This window comes from Lycorma delicatula, chromosome 10 (genome assembly GCF_047948215.1).
Source record: "Lycorma delicatula isolate Av1 chromosome 10, ASM4794821v1, whole genome shotgun sequence".
Classification (NCBI taxonomy): domain Eukaryota; kingdom Metazoa; phylum Arthropoda; class Insecta; order Hemiptera; family Fulgoridae; genus Lycorma; species Lycorma delicatula.
In genome coordinates this window covers 38,491,554-38,514,711 of record NC_134464.1, presented here as the reverse complement: position 1 = coordinate 38,514,711, position 23,158 = coordinate 38,491,554, and the positions used below count along the sequence as shown (strand labels likewise).

Here is a 23,158-nt window from a genome sequence, read left to right as displayed (position 1 = left end):
TTGATTTTCCAAATTTTGATTCTAGATATTTGGGAGCTTGTTTATTTTATTTCATATTTCGTTTTTTTTTTTCAAAAGGTATCTGCAGTACAGTTTTTCCCCTGTCTCCTTAGATCTTCAGTTAATCTTTTGTTGTTTCTACATCTCCTACTAGAAATAGAAGGTCATCTGCAAAGGCAGATGACATGGGCATTCTTCCTATTAATTTAAATAGGAAGAATGCCCATGTATATGAGCATTAATTCAATATATAAAAATATATTTTATTTTTTCAAATAAAGTAAATAATTTTTCTGTTGCTGAGTTTTTAATTATAATTTAAAAAAACAGGAACAGAAGAAAAGAAAACTCGTTCTGTATTTTTGTTTGACATATATAAATTATTTTCTTTATATTCACTACTTTCTATGTTATTGAAGAATGCGAAACTGAAAAAAAAAAAAAATACTTATTCTTTTATCTGAGAAGCACTATTACAGAAAAAATACAACATATTTTTTCTCTTTTCATTAAATGATTTTTTGATTCCTGTAGTAAGACTTAACTAGACAAGGACATAAAGACAATTAATTGTAAACAGCACTAGTTATTAATTCTCTGATTAACGTAAAATTAAACTTAATTTTTTATTAATTTAATATCAATAAATTTAAGTGTTTTTATTACTCACAGTGCGGTTCTTTTCTAATACACAATCTACATTGCTATTAATCTAGCAAGAATGTAGGTAATCATTAATAAAGGTAATGCATGTAACAGTATAATTTAATAGGAAATATTTTTCAATTACCTAGCCAATTTAATCAGTGATGATGAAAAAATGTTTGATTTTTAAAATACCACTTTTTTAAAAGTGCTACTTGAGTAACAAAGTAGTGCATAGTGTTGTAACATTTCTGACAAACACAAAAAAAATGGGTAAAAATAAAAAAAAACCATTGCCTAAGGTGGCTGGTCAACTCGGTGAGCGACACAACTTTATAAAAGAAAAACTAATAAAAATAATTTTTTTGTACTATTAATGTGAATCTTTAGTTAAAATAAACAACTAATCTTCCTGGATTTTTACATAATGAAAGCTCCTTTTTAGGTCATTTTAATTTTTGGTTTTTTTCTATTACTGAAATAAACCTCAGCAATCTTAACTGAAATACATACAATTGAATATAATGACCAAGTCCAATTTTATATCCCAAGATTTATTAATTAATATAAAGATTAATAGTAATTAATCAAGCACACTCGAATAATATTCCTGATACACTTGTATATATGATTCTTTCTCTTGTGAAGTCATTTCTTGTATAATAGTATCAGACACTTTGTCAATTGGTATAATACGATCACCAACCATAACAGTAGGAGTCATTTCATCTTCATCTGAATCAGCAGCATCAATTTCTGTAACAAAAAATGTAGCTTATTGAGAAGATAGTGTCCCTAACTATACTAAAAAGGAAATATTCCAATCTCAAAATTAATTGGTTACTATTTATATTTTTTAAAAAAAGTTAAAATAATGAAACAAACTTGTAGGGAACATAAAATAGATAATTCTTCACCAATTTGCTGTTAATTTTTAGACACATTACTACTACCATTCAACAAACTCTGATAGCACTGTACTTTTTACATTTGATAAGAAGTTAGTTTTTGTAATACATTCATTAATATTTTGTAACAATTATTTCTATTTTTTAAATATTATTTTGTTTGAAAAAAGAAGTGTTGAATTAGTCAAAAGTTTTAGTGATGAGTTCAGAGATTCTGATCCTCACTTTGAAAAAAAATATATATATATATTATTTACTTAAGGCTACATATGGTTACATTATCTGTTGTACTGTTAACTAATTATGATGACAAGAAAATTATAAATACCTTTAAACCATACGTAAAAAGTAATTTTTTACTTAAAGTTAAATTAACCCTAAGACCACTGCAAGAACTTTTCCATTACAAAACAGAAAACAAACAATCAATCAATCTATTTATGAAGTTGGCTACATAAAAAAATATGAAACAATTAAATAGCAAATTGGGTAGTGGAGAAAGCAAAAAATTTTTGTCAGCTGTACAAAATACTTTGCAAATATATCTATTTAAAACAGAAAAATATTTGTAAAAAAATATAGTAAAAATAAAGGTAAAACATTTTTAGACAAAATATTGTCTAAAATTTTCTGTTAATAACAAATGTTTGTTACTTTAAAATTCAGAATTTTTTGATATAAAAAAATTATTCAAATACATTGTTATCAGATTCATACATGTAAGATATTTTTATTCATTAATTATTAAAGGAAGGTTACAAAAATACAGAATACAATAAAAATTATCTAATTGCTTGTAAAATTTTATCCATCTCTCAGAGTTTGGCCATCTACTGACCTCTCACAACACAAAAGGTAAATCTGGAAAGATAACACTGATTTCAATCTTTTTACTTCTCCAATAACCACAGTGAAAACTAAAAATTTTTTATTACACGGTTTTGAGCCATATACTTAAGTTATCTAAGTGAGAACAACTGATAAATATCTTTTTTTTAATTGATAAGTTACCAGGAAACACGGAATTTTATCCTTCTCACTTTTAATTTTCAGTATATTACAACCTGATATATTCCACATATAATGGAACCATTAGGCTGTAAAGAATGTAATTTAACACCTCACCTAGGGCCAACACATAAGTTGTTAAATAAAGTGCAACTGCTACCTCTATGCTGCAGTCCTCTTTGGAGACAAGGTGAATGACTTCAGTAGGAATCATTCATCTACATCTTCATACATTGGCATAGATAATAATCAATGTCAATATATTAAGATTTTCGGAAAGTTAATTATACAAGTTAAAATTCATTTATTTTAAACGGTTAAGTACATTTAGAAAATAAAGAAAATTACCGAAGAAAAATACATGAAAATGAAAGATAATACTAGAAAGATTAAAGTTGAAGAATCATTAGCAAATATAGGAAATGTACAACAAAAACACAAATAAAAATAAGCTTTTTATAATTTTAACATTACCTGGTGATGACAATCCAATATTTTTAAATGTTCCGTCATCACTAGATTCAGAACCGCTTTCATTATGAGGTATTACTGCTTTAACTGCAGCTCCTGCAGTCGGATTAGCACCACCACGTCTCTCATGAGCTAATAAAACTGACATAATATCTTCACCAGTCGCACCGCTTTTAGTAGTAACCGTTGCTTTTTCAGCTTCTACACTTGCACCAACCAAAGGATCTGCCTGTAATGTGAACATTTATTTTTATTATTAACTATTCAACTATTATATAGGTTAGTCTCTTTAAAGCACAATCCTTGTTTAGCAGCACCCATAAAAAGAATGACCTTTTCTTTGTCAAAGGTATATTTTTTCCAACCTTCACCTTAGCTTACTGATATACCTGTATCATTTCAAAAACTTTCTAGAGATAGTGAACTGAACTTTCCAATATTAAATACAGATAAACATTTAAATTAAAACTTGGAATTTCAGCTTCACTGCAGAAGTAGCAGTCAATTAACTATATTATCATAAAATATAAAAAAACAGGTAAATAAGTGAATGACATAAGCTTACATTGTTCATTCAAGAAAGTAGGTGACCTTCACAAATAATACATTTTTTTAGATCACTAAAGCATCAGCGACATACATCACAGCCTGATTTTAAAATACCAATCATAATATCTGTAAGATTAGTGTTCAAATAAATGAAAATACAAGGAAAGGAAACTTGATAATGAATTGAACAGCTGCTGTAATATATCCTTCCTGAAATGATAACATAAAAAAAAAAAGAATTGAAAGTACAATGAAATCAGAATGAAAGTACTTAATGGGTAAGTAGAGATGAAAGATAAAATCAGATTGAATGAAATAAAGTATAGAAGAGAAGTACAGGAGAGTAAAGCAGAGAATTTGGTATTTTACATTATTATTATTATTATTATTATTATTACGTATTACGTTATATGTGAGAAATGAATATTAAAGTGTTTTGATTATATAGAGAGTAAAGGTCAAGGGACGAAAGCATATTAGTACCTAAAGGAGTGAGCTGAAGCGCCAACCAGCAAAATAAATGGAAATGATTCACAATAGTTTCAAATATCCATAAATATAGCTCTACATTCATATATTATCTTATTAACAATTTCTTTCTCGAAATCTATTTTAAATAACAATGATCTAAAATTTAATTAATTAATAAACTACCGAAACAGTAAACGTAGGAACATAATTGAAGATGAGTAATCTCTTAAAGAACATTTTACTGTAAGACACTTCTTACATCTATTGCTTTTCACAGGTTAAAGAATTAATTATTATATTTAATTAATTAAAAAATTTTGAAACCACTACCCTACTTATTAGATGTAAATAAAAATTAAATAGTTTACTTAACATTTAAGTAACAAATATGCTGACACATGATGTGATTTTGGTGTTTACAAAACCATTATCAGTATTCTTTTAAACTCTTATGTTAAAAAATAAATAGTCTGATTGTGATCAGAAACAACGATAACTGCAAATTGTGTAGAAATTTATTTCCCACTGATCTTAACGCAAGATTCTGTTATTTTAAATCCAGTTAATCCAAATTAACAGAGTTCAGGATAATTATTGAATATTAAAATTTTTTTAATATTTATAAATCCATACCATTGTTAAAAATTTACACTTATCAATAATAAAATACACAAACACATAAGTAATTTAATTATTTAAAAAAAAGAAAGAATACATAAATTTTTAGAGGTGAGGAATAAATTTTAGAGGAATTTTTCTAAAAATATTCATGTATAGTTTAACAAATTTTCTTAAGAAAAGTTTTCTCTATATCCAACACCCCTTCCAATAAAGAGTAAAACAAGAATATAAAAATTTTCAAGAAAGCTTTTCTGTGTTTAAGGTCTGGGTATTCATAATTTTGTAAAATTGTAAACATTTTTTGATACCCGTATGATACATAAATTACCAAAAACAATTTTTTTAATATTAAAACAAAAGGGAGACAGAGCAAAAAACACATATTCTGATTTTAAAAGGTGGGAAAACTTTTTGGATTATTTATATATACATTATAGGTAACAAATTTGCTTTAATAAAGTTTTCTCTAAAATATTTCTGAAGAAAATTAAAATTGGTTTTTTCACAATATCCTCCACCCCCTTAATGAATTTTGAAGAAAAATTGGTTTGGTCATAAGCAGTCTGTCACACTGCATACATACATACATGAATACATATTGTAATGAAGTCAGTAAAACAGGCCTATGTAATGAATTTCTTCTAATTAAGAAGAAAAAGAAAGAGAAAATTGAAAAAGAAGAATCTAGAAGCAACTAAAAGGAACTTTTAATTTAGAATAACGAGTCCATTTAATAATTTGTTCTTTGTAACACAGACAATGGCACCTCCACAAGCTTCTGTTTGACCAGACGGATTACCGGACCAGAATAAGAACTTATAGAAAAATGTTAAGGGCTCACAGGCAATGAAAATTATAGTACTTCAACAATTAAAAGGACGAATTGGGTACTGGTTTTGCAGGCCAGGAAGTATAAATACTACGAGGGACCAGTGGACAGGGTGAATAATAGCTTTGCAAGCCTGAGTTCAGTGCAGTTTGTGATAACAGTAAATGTGTCATAACAATGATTAAAGAGTGTGTCATAAGTATCCCATTGTGGACATGATTGAATACAAGAAGTTATTGGTAAACAGTAGTAAAAGTGACAGGATTCTATTCATTCATAATGTGTGGTGTAGTTCTTTTATAAATAGTAAAAGTAATAATACCTACAAAAAGTGAATTGTATGAATTTTAGATTTTTCTATTGTTATCTTATTGTGAATGCGATATTAGTTTCTATCAGTCATAATGTTTTTTGTAAACTGAACTGTACTTTGGTATTCATAATTTAATTGACATTAAATCAGTTTTTTTTAAAATTTGAATTACTACTTTTTATCTTACATATATTTATTACTATTATTATTTCATACAATTTTAGAGTAATACAATGTATTTATAAGAAATTTGTATGTTTGTTAGTCTCTCAATATCCTTGTTGAATCACAAACAAGCGACAATATGTTTTTTTGTTTTACGTGAACTAGTTGGATCCTAAAACATAAAGATTTGCAAAAAAACCTGATACCCCATTTTTGACATGATCACCATAATAGTTTTATTTGCTGAGTAAGTAATAGAACCTACATTGAGCAATAGTTAAAAACAATATGAGACTCGATGTAAAATTACACACAAGATAATATGGTTCTATTAGACACTGAATAATAATAGTAACATTGATGGTAATATAATAAAAATTGCAATTTTGAAGAAGCAGTTCACCTAAGCAGGGAATAATATAATATGGTTTTATTATAATAATAATATAAATATTTTTATTCATTTCCTTCTGAACTTTTGTGTTGAAATTTTTGTTTGAATTCAAATGAAACAAGCCAAAAATGAATTTTTGGAAGTAACACTTTGTAAACAAATTACTTAAAAAAGAGTGAAAAACACAAAATAAAAAAAATAATTCATATAACACAAAATAAAATAATTCCCAATCATGTATCAGGAATTTCCACCTCAAAATGATTGAAAGAACATCTCCTGCCATCTCTTTGAATTTATATGTAACTACATGAAGACAAATAGCAAGTCACATTCAGAGTTTCCATCCTCCAGTGTATGTACAGGTAGCTCACATATGGGTATCCGAAGGGTTAAATCTCAAAGCTGACTAAAATGTGATGTGTTGAGACAGTTTAGAAAAGTCATTATGAGAAATATAAATGATACGGTCAAGAGAAGTCAGAGTTATGTAACAGTGGACAGAAGGAATTGGAGATGACTCCATCACCTTTAAACTGTGGATTACAAGCTGTGAAAACTAGGACTGAAATAATCAACTACGTATCATAATCAATTAATCAGAATTAGAATTGAAATAATATGATAAACTGGCAGTGTCTCATTAGGCAGTGTATTATTTATACATATAAATTACACTAGAGATTACATTAAAACAAATTAAGTCATAAAGTACAAAAACATGAAAAAAAGTGTAAAATTTTAGACATTCCTAGATTCCTATATGAAATGAGTTTATTAACTAAAGATGAAAATAATGAGAGAAATAAGATGTTTGATTGTCTGTATACAAGGATTTATAGTTGGATGAACAAGACTATTAGGGGGACCAAGAAGTTTAAAGCCATTATAAATAAAATTAAACAGTACAAACCAGACAAAAGATAAACTATTGAAAAACTATAATAATTTTAAAAAAAGTTCTGTTGAACATACCAATGAGAAGAAATGAGGGATGTTTCCAGAAGAGAAAAGGAAAAATTTAATTCAGTTTAAGGTATTTGGACTAGAATAAGCAAATTTCCTACACCATAGTATTATAGATCTATTGTCCATAGTATTATAGATATTAAAAAAATTATTTAACAGTTTAACTAACCTGCAATTCATCCTGATTGATAACTGTACTTTCTATCATCCAAACAGGTCGTTCCTTACGAGGTGTATCTTCAACTGTTTGATCAGCATCACCAATAGTAACATCAACTCGTGCTTCTTCAACCGCAAAACCTTGACTTCTTGTAGCTTCACCTGACCAGTGTTCACCAGGCGGGCGAACTCCTTGCATTGTACGTTTTGTATCCAGTCTAAATTATAATTAAAATAGTCATTTAACTAGTACAGTTAACTGAAGTAATTTTTTATAAAAAAATTATTCTATCAAAACATATATGGAAGAATAAAGGGTAAAACTAAACTACCAGTAATTAAACTGATAGTCTGAAAAGCAAAAGATTTAAATATCAACATAGAAAAATATATAACAAAAAGTTATTAAATAAACTGTTACAAAAAATTTCAGTAGAAATTCAATTATCTGAAACAGCATATTTATTTCTATTTTTAATTGATAATACTTTTATTATAAAACATCAACTTTTTTAATAAATAATAATAATTATTTATTTAATTACATTAATTTCATTATTTATTCTAAAAAATAAATGTAATAGATTCCAATAATAAAAAAATCCAATAAAATCACACACTGAATTGTTAGGTTTTCATGATGTTTTAAGATTGGTATGAAAATAATTTGAATATCAAAATGAATTCAATCAATATGTCATTAAACTATGACAAAAAATTACTAAATGACAATGACAACAAATATATAAATTAGAATCACTTACAAAATTAAACACACTAAAAATAAAAAATAAAAAAACAATCCTTTTCAATTTTTATGTTGACTTACAGAACTCAGCACCCAACTAAATCAAGTACCAGCAATTTACTGACCCTTAACTTGACACCAATTTCAAAAAGTAAAAAATTAAACAAATATAATTACTCTTTATTTAATTTCAATGCATTTAAAACAGGTTAAGTTAATTTTATTTCAATTATTTAATATTATTTTTATTTGAAAATAGGTAAGTTAATAAAATATACTGCCTCTATAAAAAAAAAAAATGTTTGCAAGGAATATAAAAGTCAGAAAAATGTGCATCTCTACAGAAATGAGAGTATGCACTTGGTATAAATAGACTAATACAAAGTTTGAACAAAGCTCTCTGGAACATCAGAATATCTTTTATTATTATTATTTTCCCCTAATTCTTTTAATAAATCTTCTCATATAAAAGTACATCATCATCTGAACCAAGAAGCTCTTCTTTTTGGTACTTTATTAAAAATATTTAAAAAAAATGGAATACTAAGTTCAACATTAACGAAACTGGAAAAAAATTCAATAATTTAAAACTTAAATCAATATTTACAGGTAAATAAATTCATACAGATATGCAATTAAAATAAACTAACTTTACACCAATTTTAATTTAACTTTTAAATAAAGACAAAATTTAATTTAATTTTAGTAAAAAGGAAAGCTGGTATGATAACTACATCATCTAAAATTTTATCCTTATTTTTCTACAATATAAGATAATGTATTAAAGGGAATTCTAGAGTCTCTTGCTACCTCAGATTTATTTAATCTGGATCAATATTTCATCCATTATTTCGGTGATAAATGGCATTTTTAACAAAAGATATTATTACCTCCACTCCTATCTCAGGTATTTTATCAATTGCGAGTGATTTTAAGAAATAAAGATAATACCCTCTTATTGTGCTTATATCAACTGGATCTGGTTCAAGAACTTCAGGTGCTAATCTAATGCCTTCAACTTCTCTTAACAATATGTATAATGGTTCTAACTGGCTATTAAATTTGGCCAGTAACAATCTAGAATCTTTTTTAGGCAATGCTGATTGATCCTCTTCCACAACTTCCTTACAGAATGTACATCGAAATTCTTCTGTAGAAAAATCAAACAACTGATCAGCCTGAAAAAAATATTATTTAGTTTAATTTCCAGTAAATTTAAAATAATTTAACTATAAAAAGTGGTAAGAAGAGAGTACAAGCTTTAAAATCAAAACACTTTGGTGCTAATCAGAAGTATGATTGTTCCACAAGCATACTTATATTTTCAACTGAATTTTAAATCCCTTAATCCTAATGATTGAAGGGGGCCTGTCATAAGACTATAATCACTGAAAACGCCACAGCCATTCCCAAAATTAACACCATCATGCCAGGTTTACCCAGGGGAATGAGAAGTGTTTCCCATTGGCTTCTTTACTGAGCTGAATACATTGTTGCATACCAGTGTCAAACCCATCAAAATTCACATAATATTCAGCCCAACAAATGATACCTTCATTTTCGTGGCTCTGACTTGCTGTATAGTTGAACATTATCACTTTCAGAGAAAGCAATTCAGCTTTTATCTCAAACATTTTATACACAACATTTCTAAGAAATACTGAGAAATATAGAGTAAAGTAACAAATAAATAATGTAAATTACTACAAATGCAATAATATAAATAATAATACTGAAAAACACCTTCCATTAGAATCCTATATTTATATTACATGCAATCCTCAAATATAGAAATATGACTACACGGAATTAGGTAGAAATTAAAAAATGTCTTATTATTACCAATATTTTTCCTAAGTAACTATCTCTGCATCATGTAGTGAGAGCACAAGTATCAATGGCTAGAAAGACCTATTCAGCAAGTTTAATTTTAGTAACGCCATAAAACTCAATGACAATATTTCACTGGATATCTTCAAACTAAGATATTCCTTTCAATGGTTCAATCTAGATAAAATCTAATCTTTTGAAAGCAAGACAAGAAACATAATACTTTAAAATAATTAAATTCCTCTTTAAAATTATTATTAACAACACCTATTTTCAATGGAATTACTGGTAACACTTTTGGTAACCAGTTCATTTAATGTAATCAAGTTTGTATTCTAAATATCACATTTTTTAAGCACATCAAGATCTTGGTTTTTACATGTTACAAAGTAAATTTTGTGAGACATTAATTCCCTTGAAAGATATGAAATTTACAAAACATAAAACTGACAAAAATAATTAAAAAATTAAAAGTTCAAACAATATATATTTAATATATTAATTAAATACTTAAGGTTTTCCTAGTCTTTCTAAAATAGGTGTCACTAACAATAGCTTCATAGAAACTTCATGGAAAAAAGTGGTACTAATTAGCATCCAGAAATCCTTTGAAAAGAAAAGATTTCAGAATTTTGATAGTGAAGTTTTTAATAATTATAAAATGTAACTTCCAAAACAATGGCTACTGTTACCTGTTCTATTTTAACTCAGTTAAGAGATATTACTTTGATTATACAAGCACATAGTAAAATCAAATGACAATGTAATTAATTATAAATTCACTAAAACTTGCTTTAATTTGTAGATTGAATGCAGCAGCAAACAACTAAGTGGTATAATGAAAATTAATAAAAGATAATAAATATGAAATAAAATAATAAAACCAAATTGGAAAAATCTCATTCTTATACCATATCTCAACAACATAAGTGTAGAATTTCACTGAAGATGAATTTATTTGAATAAAAAAATATAAATACCTCGAGATCAGTAAATGTTTTCAGACAACGTGGACACTTAAAGCTCGCTCGGCTAGTAGCATCTCGTTCTTCTGTTTCCATCCTCTTTCGCATTAAATCTAATTTATACTTTACAACATTTACAAATGTCTGAAAAAGTAAAATACAAAATTTAATTCATAACTAATATGAATTTAAGAGAAAGATTATCCTAACTTAAAAACAGCTAATTTTAACAAGCACTAAAACTTTATCACAATGTGATAAGGGCAATCTTGGAATATTATTCTTTAATTTGGAACTCTGACTACATGAGTAAATGCTGAGGGTAAGGAGGCTAGGCTATACAGAGGTGATTTCATTTTAACTTATAACCTCAATATGAAAATGGACTAATTTTAGGAAAAGGGTGTGAACAACTGGGTATTGTCACTTTGTACTCAAGAAGAAAACTGACTGAAGAAGAGAATTATATTATGTTTATCTATAAGGCACTTAATAATTAACTTACTTTGATAGTGGTTTTTCTCTAATTAATGACAGATAGGGGTTCTTATGTCTGGAACAGAAACCCAATCTATTTGAACTTGAAAAAAAAATAGTAAATTATCTAAACTTAAATATTAAGCATGCTGAATTGATAAATTACATGTTTTGTATGATCTTTAGTTTTGATGTTTTTACTCTAAAATTAGTGTTTTAAAAAAATAAATTATGGAGCAAATTGAAAACTTTAATTGAAATCTTTATTACATGCATTTTACTTTAGTTATAACTTTTATTCTAATTAATTTTATTTCTTAGTAGCAGACCCGGCAATGCTTCACTATTGCTAGATTTGAGTATATATATATTATATATATATATATATATATATAGATTAAATGAACACAACTGAAAGTTTGATAAAACATTAAAAAAATGAACATTACAGAAGTTCACAAAATCTAACCTTTCCCTTTTTCCCCTATTCCAATTTTCATTTTTACCATATTCCCTCCCCTCTCACCCATTTCCCCTTTCCGTTTCCTTTCCCATTTTTCCTTTTCCCCTTTCTATTTTTTTCCTATTTCTCTTTTCTGATTTTTTTCCTTCTTCCTTTTCCCCACACGTAAATTGGTCCAGTAATTTTTTAGTCTAAAGTGGACACACATATCGGAAACACTGAAATGAAATCGTAAAATATTTAGTATAGCATGTGTTGCTTTTACGTCCAACAGATAGCGCAATTTTTAAAAAAAGCATCTTCTTACCTGTCACAGATGTGACATCTTAGGTATATAAGAACACATGTGTATTCGAATGAAACATTGTGTCAAAATTTCAAAGCAATTGGTGAAGAACTGTTGGAGATTTAAGATTTTGAACAAACACACATTTACATTTTTATTTATATAGATACAATAGAATAAGATTGGAAGAATACATACAAGGATTTCCTCTGTTTTAGCTGGCAGCTGAACTGAGAAAGTTGTTGTAGGTGGAGTGGAAGACTCTTCTGTTGAAATCAATGGATTTCTCATGTTAGGAATTTTATTTCTTTTGGTTAGAATTTTTAACTTATACAGAGCAGGACACAATAAGTTGATACATTTGAATTTTGGATTACATATTTATTTTTAAATTTAATATGATTACAACTTTACATACAAAATAGTGTTTATGGAAAACTCTTTTACTGCATGACATGTTCAATATGGCCCCCATAACGCCTTACAACCTCTTTAAGGCAAGAAGTGTGTACATTTCTGATGACTCTAAGACACAAGTCCCCTTGAATCTATTCACACAACTGAACTATCTGTGCAGCATTTCCATAAGATTTGGATGTCTTAACGGGAACAGTTTCTCTTTTAAATAAACCCATAAAAAAAAATTCACAAGGATTTAAATCCAGGCTCACAGGTGGCCAAAAGAAACCTTCATCGTGGCGGCCCAGACAGCGCTTTAAAATTACGTGATTACCAAAAACTGGATTTAAAAAATCCAACACAATATTAATAGTATGAGGGGTTGCACAGTCATGCATAAACCACTGAATAACTACAGGCAACTCAGTTGCAAGCAGTTTGGGTAGAAAATCATTCATTCCTTAACATATCCAAATAGCATCGAGAATTAACGGTATTGTTGAAAAACACTGGCCCTATCAATCTGTGACTGGATAAAGCTGCACAAACAGTTACTTTAGGCCCATGTTGTTGTTTTTCATGAATGATTTGTGGTGCTGCTGACACCCAAAAACATCTTGTTTGTTAACAGTCCCATCAATATAAAAATAGGCCTCATTTGTAAACCAAGTGTTGAACAGAAAATCATCTTTCCCTTTGAACCATTAAACAAACCCTAATATTTTTTGCTTGCTAGGTTATGTTAACTTATGAGGGGCAGTCAATTTGTTTGGAAACAGCTTGAAATCACTGTGTAACATTCTTTGTATTGTACAATGAGATATTCCCTTCCCATGAAGCTCGCGATGTAGACTTTCCCGGACTACGTTGCATGCCAACTCAAAGTGCTTCAATATTTTCTGGAAAACAAATGGGAGCTGCTTTAGTTGTTTTTCTTCTTTTATGCTGCCTTTTTCCTCAAATTTACAGAATAAATGGAGAATGGTGTTTCTTGATGGAGTCTTATCGAGTGTTAAAATCTACTCAAAATTGTAGTTGAAACACTGCAACACTTTGTGTTCCACCATAAAAAAGCAAAACTTTAGCACGCTGTTAATTAGACAGACATCCATGGTTGGCCATAGCTCAACAATAACTAATGAGTTGTGGAATCAGAAGCGAATACAAAGACTAGGCAACATCTACTGTTATTTCCAAGAAATAGGGATTATGCATTAATAATATGAAACACCAGTTAAAATACATTTATTTATAATCAATTTTATAAATGTGTCAACTTATCTTGCGCCATCTTGTAGGTTAAACTTGATAACAACTATTTATCATATTTTTAATTTAGAATTCCTTGGAAAAAAAAATATATATATAGAGAGAGAGAGAGAATCTGGAAACAGCTTAATTATAGAAAACTGATTGTGACTATGTTACCAAAATAAATGTAGTTGATTACTGTTCCAAGGAACTACTCTTAAGTTGTGTTTGAAATCATTGTCGGCCATCTTGGATCTACCATATTGAATTCAACTTTAATTTTTTAAACAGCATATGGTCATATTTCATATAGTTCCAATGTAGATTTAAATGGGAAATAGTTTTATGAAAACCCTGCATTCATAGCTTCATCTGCGTTTTAGATGCTGACCATTAGTGTCCAGATCAGGGTAAAATGACCATCCCCAACCTCCATTCAAGATAAATATTTTTGGTAGAAAGGGGGATACATCATGTAACATTGCAATTACATGCTGAAAACAATTCTGCACACGGTTTTCCAAAATCTCTTCTCATTACTTAATTATTCAAAATTTATCATTATGATATTTGATAATGAAATGCTAAGATAATTAATTAGAAGCAGCTGATTCAATGCATTTATTTATTTATTTGAAATAAGAAAACAGGTGATTTATGTAAAATTAACATAAAATTAGATGAATGTAAAATTAATTATAATGGATCAAAATATTAATTAAACAATATTTATTTTAGAAAAATAGAAGTAGTTATATTAAATAAACATATTTTTTTTTTTTTAAATTAAACTCAAAACTTTTACTAGACAGTGGATACTGGTATATTTTGGCAGTTGGGGTTCAATAAACCACACATCTCAGGAATGGTCAACACCATTAACATGTCATATATATCTTCATCTCATTAGGCCACGAGGATTTGCTTACTGTTCACTAGTTGACAGACTGCAAAGTACACAAATAAATAAATTTCTAGTATGTGTTTTTAAGTCTGTTTTATTAATTTTTATTTTTTACTTTGTTTTATTAAACTTGTTCTAATTACTTAAAATGAATAAGTTTATAAGATTTATTGTAAGTGATTATTTCTAAATTAAAAAAAAATAATAATTACAATATACTAACCTTATAATTAATAAAATAATAATTAACTTTTTGTGCTTTTCCATCAGAACCAGTTTCCATACGAAGCCGAACTTGTATAAATTTATCATTACGTAATGTGGCTATACGTGCTCTTAACATTTTACGTTCAAATTTAAGCAGTTCACAAATATCATCTTCTTTCATACAGGGATTTCTTACTAACATATCAATTATAAGTGCATCCTCTATAGTATAAAATCCACGGACAACTAATCGAGCTAATTGTTTTAAACTGCTTGGTACTTCTGTAACTAACTGTTCCTCTGGCACACTCATGTTTTTTTTCCTTTCAACTTAATGAAATCATAATCTTGAAATAAAAGACAAATTATAAGTTTCCATTTCAGTTTGACCTGAAAAGAAGTAAATTCAAATCAACAAAAATAATATCTTGTTTATTTTTAAGAGTGAATAAACAAGGCAACTATCAAATCATCTGAACCACAAAAATAGAAAAAGTAAAGTGCCTAAATTGGAGAAAACATCAGAAATCTAATAAAGTAACAAATATTGAAAGTGTACTAAAACCATTACGAAAATATCAAAATGAGTAAGCACAGTCCTGGAATGTTAAAAATATGGAAATTCTATATAAATTTAATAAATAAGAAAGAAATTGCATAACTGCAATGAATATCACCATATTTACATTAAAAAAATAATAATGGGCAAATTAAAACTTTTAATATATATTATGAAATTAAAGGCTAGTTTGATTTGAAATTTTTCTTAATTTGATTCTCATGTTATAAAAAATAGCTCGTTCATGATCAAAATCTGATCTGTGTCCTTTTTGAAACACTGTAGCCTATTATAAAACATTCATATCAAAACCTAAATAATGTTTTAATTTAAGTACATTTTTTAAACCTAGAGTCTTTCAAAAGGCTGCTTTAATTAATCAACAGAATTAAACTTATAAATTATTAAACTAATTTCATAAATTGTTTTTTTTAAATATCTAACATTGGGTATTGCTTTTTGTACTAAAAAGTTTAACCATATTAAAGTTTGGCAATGAAAGAACTAAGCTGTAACTTTTAATTTTACTATAATTATACAACTATTGGAATAATTTTATTAAGATATTAAATATTTTATTTTATTTTCAGTCACAAGTTCTGAGATTAGAATCCTCGTAAAGGCAATTGCATTTATATTGATTTGAATGATAGACTGCAGATAAAGGTGTTTTTTGGTGATTGAGTTTCAATTAACATCTCAGGAGTGATCAACCTAAGACTATTCAAGACTACACATGTACCAGTACAATTTACACTTACATTGCAGCTATATCAGGCCTGACAGGCCGGTAGCAGTAATTGCATTTGCCTATATATATATATATATATATATATATAGACACACACACACACACACACACTCAGACCCGGCAGTAGCTGAAAAACTGGTTGGAGAAAAAATATATATTTAATAGTTTTGAAGAATAAATTAACAATATACAATCAAAATGTATACTATTTTATGAAAAACAAACACAGACCACAAAGCAAAAATCAGGTGGCTGTAACATTTAATAGCCATTTTTCAATATTAGTAAACGAACAAGGTCTAAACGATAATAAAAATTTGGATAATTCTGAGCAATATTTGATCAACTTCAATTCTTTTTTTCACACTTTATTATAATATAACAAATCAGCTTAATAGCATAAAAACACAAAATCTAAATGTCAGAAAGCAGGTGACCCATGCAAGGTCAACAAAATCCACACCCCATTATCAGACTGTAGTCAATCAGAAGTTTTGTAAGTTATGGTGATCTGTTCAGATGCTGAAACGTCCTGCAAGGACAGGCTAGGGATAAGGTTAGAGTTAATTTTCTGGAGAAAAGTTACAGATAAGATTAGAGTTCAGTGGAGAAAGAGGTTAAGAGTTAAGGTTAGATTTTATGAAGAGAGATTAGGGGTAAAGTACCAAAGTATGGCAATACCAAACACAATTTATATTTATATTTAAATGAAAATAGTGAATTTATATTTAGATGGAAATATAGTCATTACAGAGAGACACTACACTACAAATTCTGTGCTATTAGTTATGTGAATGAATAGCAGAGAATCACCTTACTAAAATAGCTGTCAGTCTTAATATGACGACTAAGGTTAGTTTATGGTTTATTTTGCTTTTCAGACACATGATTTATGTTGTTCTTTACATTTTCTGTTATTAACATAATCATATGTCAGTAGAAAAAAATTTGATGTTGATCAAGTAATTGTTTAGTACTACCAAATTTGAGTTCAATATTTGTAAACATTTTGAAATGTGGAATTCAGAAGGTCAACATCTAATTTAGCTCACCCAGAAAAGAAATATGGTGACAGAGATAAATTAAAAATCCCTAAAATAATAATCATTTTAAAATAAGATTTTGAGAATATATGAAAAAAAACCAACAGAGATCTACAAAATAAACTGAGTTTAGTTTATGTCTGAAAATATTCTGTAAGTTGAAAAATGAAAAATCTTATGAATATGTAGACTCTTTAGTTTTGATTATTCTGTGGAACTAGTGTTTCTCTTAATTAAATATCAGCCACTTTGTTTTAAATTTCAATTCCACCATTGAGAAAAGGATGTCAGCCTATTAAGGAACATATGATTTATTGTTAATAATCATAGTAACAATTTGGCAAATTTTTTAATGACCTTCTTCTAAATTCGTAGTTCATACTCTATAAACACCTGACTACTTCTATTTGTCATATTTTAAAAATCACAGACAGTTTTAATTTAAAAAGATTTCTTTAAGAATTTCCTATTTTTATTAAGGGTATAAGGGTTCAATGCCTTTTGTGAGTGATCCGATTCTAGCAATATTTTAACATTTGAAATGACGGTGTAATATAAACACACAGATGTAATAATTAGTGCAATCATTTATAGATATGGTTTACATCATAATTTAAACATAACTAAATTAATTAAAGAAGACAGTTAGAAAATCAGTTGATGAATTAGTTGACAGTTGATGAATCATAAATTAATCTGTATAGATTTGCGACTCCTTCTGAGAAGCATCAGTATGAAGGATGGTGTCTATTTGAATAGCAGGTGAACTCAATGCCATCAATTAAGAGGTTTCTAAAAAAAAGGTTAAGATGTTTCTGGGGTATTCCATTTTAATTCAACAAATGATCAGTGCATCACTATTTTTGATTTTAATATTTTTAATTTTTGGTGATATTTGATACATGATAATTTCCCACCTTGTAGTGGGCAAAAAATATTTTTTTATATTTAAAAAAAAAGTTTTTCTTGAGTAACATACTATTTTCTAATTTGCCAAACAGGTAAAAACAGCCATTTCCATCACCTTTTCCATGAGCTATAGCATTCTTATTTTACATCATACAGAGGTCAAAAGGGGCTTTTTGGAAAGAGAAAAGATGGAACTTCATCTTAGTGCGCCCAAAATTCATTTTGCTACATAACCAAATCTTGTAATGTTTACTGAAGTTCAAATTATTTTTTTCAAATTTAGGGCCCAAAATAAATAATGAAGAGCTTAGGGCAACAGGCATGTTTTTTACCTTTTAATTCTTAGGCACTAGTAGTACTTATAAAAAAAATGCACTGTTACCGAGTGTCCTTCATTAAAAAAATGATCGCTAAATCAAACAATTTTGACAATGTCTCATTTTGGGGGCCCAAAAACCACATGTGGGACAGGTGGCAAAAATCTGAAGCTTTTACAATAGAAAGTACTCTTTATGTACTTTAAAACCATATACAATTTATTTTATTACTCAAAGGGGTTGACGAGTAATGAAGCCATCAAAACCACTAAAAACACTGTTCCTTCTAACTGTAAACATATCCTAAAAATATTGATGTTATGTATTTTTTTCAGATTATAAAAATTACAACTTAACTCATTAGAATGAATAAATTGATAATTAATAAATAGTCAATTAAAAAACGATAAATAGTCAATTACAGAGTGATAAATAATAATTACAAAATGATAATTCAAATACATTAACAAGTTGTTCAATTCACTTTTACCTTATTTTACTCCTGCTAATGGAAGTTATGAGTTATGATCTTGCACTTTATGATAACAAACTTAACTAACATAACCTAGTGCTCCTGCCATTTTTTTTTATTGAGGATAACTGATAAGTTCTCATTCATCTTGGGTGTAATGTTATGTCCTCTTTCAGTAGTTGATAGAAAAAGCTCTGAGGGCGTTAGAATCTTTAAAATATTTTCTAGTTGAACCCATGTTTGATTATCCTTCAATGATTTCTTAATGAAGTACAGGCCCCTGTGGATGGAAAAGGTGTATTCGATATTCCTCTTCATTTTCATGTATTTTGACTTCAACGACTTCATTTAACAGCATGCACATTTCATTTTCTATATCACATACCATGGTTGAAAGGAGAATTTTATAATCAAATTTCATTTTAGAGCACATAACTTGAGTTTTACATTTTGGTGGGTGACACACACACACACACACACACATACAGTTAGAGGGGGGTGAGAGAATGGGAGAGAGAGAGGGGGGACCTGACCCACCAGCCACAACATAAAATTTAGGTCTAAAATCAGCAAATTTTGAAAAACCAATTTTTAAATTATGTTTTTCTTTGAAGGCTGTGTACAATTATTTTAAGTTACATAAGATAAGCCGTTTTTTAATATTAATTTTCTTCCAGTCAGCTTATCTTAAAGAGACACAATCCTTCTTGCACGACATCATTCTGGTAAAAATCTTCAACACACTTTTTTATCATTTACGTGGCTGGGTTTCTTTTTGCTGATTTGTGGAAAAATTCCACTTGTTTTAACTAATTGTTTGGATTGACAAACACTAAACTTATTTTGAATTTTTTGATGCTTCTGCTGCTTGGTAAAAACTTAAAATATTAATTTTTCCTGGGCTGATGTAACTGTTTTCATTTTATCTTTATTTTAATGATTAATTCTTTATATTCTCTATCTAAATTAGCATAATTCTGTGATATTGAACTGATTTCTTCTGTAGAAATATTTAAATCAAAGGAATCATTTAATTTACTGGCAATTGACTTGCTATTTTTGTAACTTTATTTTTTAAAACTGGTTCCTTTGTGCTGCTCGATAATTTTTTAACCTTAATAGGGGGAAATGCCAAATGCTGAACAAGCTTTATTCACTAACTCAACTGTAACACATTGAGGCTCAAATATATCTTGACATTACAGTTCACTTTCTGTATCACCTTGTGGTTTTTGTATTTTGTACACAGTGTTCTGCCTGGAACAAATCTTAAATTTGGATTGCTTGTTGAAAGTGTCAAAGAGATTTCTTAATCAGTTTAGTGTGACAGCTAAATGGGTCAGAGTAACTTTTCCTGTTAATATTAAAATATTTATCTTAATATTCAGTTATATGAAAAGTACAGATATTTTTTGTTTCAGTACATCCATTTCTTAAAGATATCGATGTTATCTGCTGTTCAGTAAACTCTAAATTATCATGCAATACTAAAGATCTATTGTAAGTCAATTTACGAAACACTTTTTCAGTGTAAATATCAACTGAACACTCCATAAGCCGTTTTTATATAATGCGAGAGTTCTTACAATAACAATACAGTTAGTATAAATTATAAAACTACCAGTTTCATCTTACTTGTCTTATCCCAGTTTTTCTACAGCTAAAATAAAAATTTCTAATTAATAAAATTAAAAATAAAAGCTATTGCACAAAAGAAAACTTCACTGCTAATAAAATTACTTTATAAACAAGTGTACATTACCTAACTACAGTATTAACACTAGCAACAACACAAGATATCACATTGAAATCAAAACAGTAACTAAACCTTCTACAATGTTTATATTTAGGATTACGCAAACATTCATGTTCATGCATGTCTATTCACTTTTGTTTTTACACATGAGTTTGTGTGTATGAGTCGTACTTTACATAACAAACTATCTAGAATGTAAGCTACCACATTATAGACATACCAAAACATTTTGTATAGTAGGCCTACATTATTATATGAAAAAATACATGCTGCAAATTTTTTGAATACATTGTTCTTGGTTAGAAGGAACAGTTGATTTTTTGCAGTTTTGAAGGCTTCATTACTCATCAAAATAAATTTTACACGTTTTAAGGTACATAAAAAGTATTTACTGCTGTAAACATTTCAAATTTTTGCCACTTGTCCCACATGGGATTTTTTTGGCCCCAAAAACGAGACATTTTCAAAATTTTATGATTTGGCAGCCATTTATTTAAATGATGGACACTCGGTAACAATTCAATTTTTTTTATATGTACTTCTAGTACCTAAGGGTTAAAAGGTAAAATACAGGCATGTTACCCAAAGCCCTTCATTATTTATTTTGGGCCCAAAATTTGAAAAAAAAAAACAATTTGTAAACGTAACTTCAGTAAACATTACAAGATTTGGTTATGTAACAAAATGAATTTTGGCTACACTAAGATGAAGTTCCATCTTTATTCTTTCAAAAAGCCCTTTTTGACCTCTGTATGATGTAAAATAAGAATGATACAGCTTGTGGAAAAAGTGATGAAAATGGCTGTTTTTACCTGTTGGCAAATTAGAAAATAGTCTATTACTCAAGAAAAACAATTTTTTTTTAAATAAAAAAATATATTTTGGCCACTACAAGGTGGGTTATTATCATATACAAAATATCATGAAAATCAAAAAGAATGATGAAACAAAGCTTTGGAAAATTTGTTGAATTAAAATGGAATAGCCCTTCTATAACTAATTAAAAAGGATAAGCAGTTCTTATAATTATTATATTGGGTGAATTAAGAAGAGCATACCTTATATTAGAAATATAAGGTGAATCAAATTCTCTGGAGTGTTCGCAGTTCTTATAAATGTATCTTATACTATAGAAGGTGAATAATCTACAGATTGCCTTTATTGACCTATACAGGGTTATTTCTTCCGCAAAAAAAAAGTCTTTTTTAAAAAGCAATCAATGGTCTTTAGTTGGTTTTGTTCTGTATTTATAACATGGGAAACAGAAACATTCTAGAATAAAACGAGGTCAAAATAAAATCAATTTTTATTTATCAAATCAATTATTCAAACAGTTTTTTCTTATATTAGGGATATGATGAAAATATACTGTTGATAACTTAAAATAAGGCAAGGTCATTCCTAAAAATTCTACTTGGTCATTCTCAAGAATAACAGTTATCCATGCCACGCTTACTAATAAGAGTAAAGAAATGGTTTCCCACAGACTTCTTCAGTGAGCTGATTACAGTGTTGCATATCAACATATCAAGCTCTTTGAAATACCAATGATATTCAGGTCTAACAAATGTCAACTTCAATCTACTAACCACGGGGGCTGGCTATATAATAAACAACATTACTGTGTGAGGAAGCGAGTCGTTGATCTCAATTTGAATTTCAGGTGCTTTACAGGCATCACAATCTTAAGACTAAGACAGACAGTGCAAAATAATCATTTAATGAACTAATTTCTGTGTGAAACAACGCCTTACACGGCCTGTCCCCTGTAGGGACAAGTAGCAGCTAAAAAATGAAGAAATAACAATATCTTTCGGATATAGGTAGCTTAAATTTGGACTATCTTCTTTGAAAACAGATATTAGAAAATGAAAGCTACTATTTTTATTTTTGCATTTTTTATTATAAATAAAACGGTTATTTCCTTCATTAAAAAGAATAGTAAATTGTACCTCAAAAATGTGGTAATTTGTTCAAAACCTTTTTAAAAATTGGACGGTACATAACACTGTTCTGTAGTTTTTATACTTCAAAATTTTCGTACCTTTTATGTAAAACGTTTACAATAATAAATAACAATACTTTTTTCACTAATCGTTTATATTTACAAAAAACTTACTATTTCAAAAGGAATTAAAATATAAGTTTTCTAAAAAAAACATGCATAAACAAACATTAACCTAACATTCTCTAACGTATCTTTCAACTGAATAAAATAACTTCACAGCGACGCTAGCGGTACGTTTGGTCAGTTTTAGACGATTTCTTTACAGTGTTCAAATAAGTTAACAGAACACTCAGAAAACGGTTATAATCACC

General features: G+C 28.1%; 1 protein-coding gene across 4 annotated transcripts; it reads right to left on the bottom strand.

The window, feature by feature from the left end:
- Positions 1–1,178: 1,178 nt before the first annotated feature.
- On the bottom strand, positions 1,179–23,051 carry TfIIEalpha (transcription factor IIEalpha). Of its 4 annotated transcripts, none has more exons than XM_075377304.1 (7): positions 22,792–23,051; positions 15,049–15,379; positions 11,061–11,189; positions 9,202–9,428; positions 7,513–7,720; positions 3,036–3,261; positions 1,179–1,401 (listed from the first exon to the last, which is right to left on the bottom strand). In XM_075377304.1, exons 2-7 carry the CDS (start codon positions 15,343–15,345, stop codon positions 1,229–1,231), a joined length of 1,260 nt encoding a protein of 419 aa, XP_075233419.1. In that variant the 5' UTR covers positions 15,346–15,379; positions 22,792–23,051; the 3' UTR covers positions 1,179–1,228. The 4 variants fall into 4 exon arrangements, with proteins under 4 accessions (XP_075233419.1, XP_075233418.1, XP_075233417.1 ...); XM_075377303.1 differs by having other exon boundaries at positions 15,049–15,422; positions 22,884–23,051; XM_075377302.1 differs by having other exon boundaries at positions 15,049–15,422; positions 22,792–23,050.
- Between the last annotated feature and the right edge of the window lie 107 nt (positions 23,052–23,158).